The sequence below is a fragment of the Saccopteryx bilineata genome, chromosome 2 (genome assembly GCF_036850765.1).
Source record: "Saccopteryx bilineata isolate mSacBil1 chromosome 2, mSacBil1_pri_phased_curated, whole genome shotgun sequence".
In the NCBI taxonomy this organism is placed as follows: domain Eukaryota; kingdom Metazoa; phylum Chordata; class Mammalia; order Chiroptera; family Emballonuridae; genus Saccopteryx; species Saccopteryx bilineata.
In genome coordinates, this window is record NC_089491.1 from 800,801 (window position 1) to 804,278 (window position 3,478).

Sequence of the window (3,478 nt, forward strand, 5' to 3'; positions counted from 1 at the left end):
GTTGCAAACTGGAATCAAGTGATCTCTACTTGGGGCCCACGACGAAGTGTGCTTTTAGGGAGGCCACTTACTTCCACATCCTGGATATGTGGTCAGGGCGCACCTGAGGCTCAGAGCTCATAGTGCCAGACAAAGGATCCTGTGAGCCCAGCCTTCCCCAGCACAGCAAATCACCTGTCCGATGTCCTGGTCTGAGGCCAGTGCAGGAGGTCCAGCACTGCCCTTGACCTGAGGTCCCAGGAGGTGGGGTAGGGTGTTAGGTGCCCAGGGCCCAGGCCTTCAAAAGCTGCACAGGGCACCACGGCTTCCATTGCCAAGATCTTGGCTCCTCAGTCAGGAACAGCTAGGTCTAGCCTGGTGGCAGTGTTCCTGCAGGCAACAAAGTCTCTTCTGAATGACTACATCTGCTGTCCAGGCATTCCAGGCCTGGAGCCGTGCCCACGGCTCCCAGACAACCCCGTAGGTCCCCACAGGCCACCTCCCAGTGCTGACCTTTGCCTTGTCTAACTCCCTAGGGATCCCTGAGTGGCATTCCTGATTCTAGGAGCGCCTACTCCAGAGAACTCTTGTCTGACACAAGGGGTTATGGGGAAAGGGTGGGAATTAGGCTCAGAGCTTAGGCAATCTGAGGATTCTGACAAGCCAGCAGCCCCTTTCTTGGGGCCCCACCGCAGGTCTCGGAGACCTGGGCTGTGGTCACAGCAGAGGGGCTTCTCTGAGTTTTCGTGGAGGACCTGGAGTCGCCCAACACCGGCACCCTCTTGGCCCTGAGCTGGCTGTGCCTTTGTCATCCTAGCCAGAATGCAAACCTGCTGGACTGGCCTGGCAGGGTGGCAGTGCCAGCCTTGAGCATGGGCTCACCTGTTCCGTGTCCCTTTGAACTCAGTTTGGGAATGAGTGTGGTATAACCCAGTGTGTCCTGGATCACAGCATCACTCAGGTGCAGAGGTGTGTCAGGTCAGGGAGGCCCCACATGACCAGAGGCCAGCCAGGACCCAGCTGTGCCTCCCTTCTACCCCTGCCCAGCAAGCTGTGGTGCAGGCACTTCCTCTTGCTGCCCGGCTGGTTGGAGGAGGAGCCTGGACCGTTGGGCAGGGAGGAGGCTGAGGTTAACCCCAGCCATGCCAGCCTGCAGGCAAGTCCCTTGGGCAGTGCATGCCTGGTCTGGAGACCAGACCCTTGGAGGGACACACAGGTAGGCCGTAAGGTGGCTGTGGGCTCTAATTCTTAGTGACATGTTTAAGGTGGAGCCTCCAATGCTGCCTGCAGCCATTTCTGAGCCACCTGCCCCTAGAGGAGCGTGTTGTGGGAAGGCCTGTGGCCTGTGGCTAGTATCTCCCGTCTCTCCTAGGTGGTCAGGGACCCCCTGAGTGCCCTCCAGACCTGGGGTATGGGTTGGACCCTCCCCCAGACAGCCAGTGTGAGGGCAGTGGGTGCAGGTCCACTCCCTGGGTTTCAGCCCGTTTGTCCCAACCTTGGGAAGAGAGCAGTGACGTCACTGACCATCCATCCTCAGCTGAGCTGCTGCAGACCATATTCTGAGAAACAGGCGTGGGACAACCTAGGTTTCCCTGTGCATTGTCTCCATTACCCCACAGGCCCAAGTGTAGGACCTGCCCCGCCCCTTCTCCTATGAAGCACCCCACCACCAACAAGGTCAGGCAGCCCCACCATTGCCTCTGCCTCAGATCTGGCCAGGACACAGGAGTGGCCCCCAGGCCCATCCTGCCGCACCCAGAGCCCCTCGAATCCCGGGGCCCAAGGGTGAGTGAAGCTCAGGCCGAGGCCCTGCCCCCACCCTCCCTGCCTCACAGCCCCACTGTGAGGTCAGCGCCTTCCATGAGTTCTGTCCAGAGGGGTGTGCTGTGGGGCTGGGGCTGGACATGGCCTCCTGTCCCCGGCCTGACTCCTGCCTGGCTGGAAGTCCCCTGGGCCTGATATATTTGTCCCTTTCGGTCATCCCCGCTGCAGGTGCCTTCTCCTGCCCCTACCCCCACCCTCAGCCAGGGTCCTTCCTCTGTCCAAGTGGGCCAGGCACACCCATGTCCTGGTGGCCACCAGGGTTGGAGGTGGCACTGGGAGTCCTTTGCCAGCAGCTGACAACAGCTGGGGCCCTGTTTGCAGCTGGAACCTACTGCGAGTGCAGCCTTGGCCTCAGCCGGGAGGCCCTCATTTCCCTGCTCGTGGTGCTAGTGGGCATCAGCGCCAGCTGCTTCTTCGCCCTCGTCATCGTGGTTGTCGGCGTCATTCGAGCCAAAGCGTGCGTGAGCCTCAGGGTCGGGTGGGTGGGTGAGGGCTTCGGGGCCATGCTACCTGCCCTGGATCCTCGGTCTGGCCAGGAGGGGGGCCTCTGCCCCTGGGTGCGGTGTCACCAATAGTTGGAGCACAGCATTTGCAGACTGTACAGTGGGGAGAGGTGCAGGGGTCACTCTGGGCTTCTAGAGTCCAGCCCTCGTTTCACACCTGCCTTTGCCCTCACAGTGAAGCATGCACCCGAACCATGGACAGCAGGTGAGTGACCCCAAGGGAGGACATCAAGGGTGAACTGTGCTCCTGCTCCCTGCCCCTGGGAGGCATGGCTCGCAGATGCGGAGGGAGCAATGGCCTGGCCCCCTTGTGCAGTGTGGTGGGGCACTTCGGGGTCCCGGAAGCCGAGATGGACCTGCACACAGTGCACATGGAGCCCCACCTCATGGACCCCAACCTGGAGGTCTCCATGATGCCACCCCTGGAGGATGAAGGCCTCATGACGATCCCCCTGGACCCCTCCCTGACTCAAGAGGAGCCTCCCTGCCCACCCCCACCTGAATAGGGCTGCGGGCAGCTGGGGGAAGAAAAATTAAACAGTATTTAGTGGTTCTGGACTGTCCTCCCAGAGTCCCTGTGCAGCTGCGTCTAGGGGTGGGGAGAGGTCTGTGTGCACCTCTGTCATCTCCTCTCCAGTGGGGGGTGCGCAGTGTAGCACCAGGTGCCACCGTCTCACCTCCAGAGCAGGGAGCCACACCCTGGTCTTCCACTTCCTCCTGCAGTAGCCTCAGCCCCAGCTCCTCCTGGCATCTTCCTGCTGCTTTGTTCCATGAAGCTGGCAGAGATCCTGGGCCTCTGCCCACCCCACCCTCAGAAAACCCGAGGGCAGCACCTGCAACACTAGCCACTCCGGGGGGAGTGGCATCTGATAGAAAAGCCTTTGCTGGTGTCCCGGCTCCACCCACACTGTCCCCTTGAAGTTCGAGGAGAGTCCTTAGGGGGTTGGATGAGGCAAACGGGACTCTTGTCTCCCCTGCCTCCAGGGCACAGCCTGTCTCTTGGGCTCGGGCCCTCATCGTGTGCTCATGCTCCAACCAGTCATGCACCTTGGGGATGAGACTATCCTACCTGGGTGAAGGGAGAAGGGGGCCCGCTGTCTATGTGTAGGAGGGACGTCACTTCACTGAGTCTGGGACTAGTAGAGACAGGTGAGAAGCAGGGCGCACTAGGG

General features: G+C 61.0%; 1 protein-coding gene across 2 annotated transcripts; it reads left to right on the forward strand.

Moving 5' to 3' along the window:
- Positions 1-1,099: 1,099 nt before the first annotated feature.
- On the forward strand, positions 1,100-2,839 carry TMEM210 (transmembrane protein 210). Of its 2 annotated transcripts, XM_066255634.1 has the most exons (4): positions 1,100-1,195; positions 2,125-2,260; positions 2,482-2,511; positions 2,623-2,839. In XM_066255634.1, the coding sequence occupies exons 1-4, from the start codon at positions 1,156-1,158 to the stop codon at positions 2,810-2,812; spliced, it is 396 nt and encodes a 131-aa protein (XP_066111731.1). In that variant the 5' UTR covers positions 1,100-1,155; the 3' UTR covers positions 2,813-2,839. The 2 variants fall into 2 exon arrangements, with proteins under 2 accessions (XP_066111731.1, XP_066111730.1); XM_066255633.1 differs by lacking the exon at positions 1,100-1,195 and having other exon boundaries at positions 1,613-2,260.
- Positions 2,840-3,478: the final 639 nt, after the last annotated feature.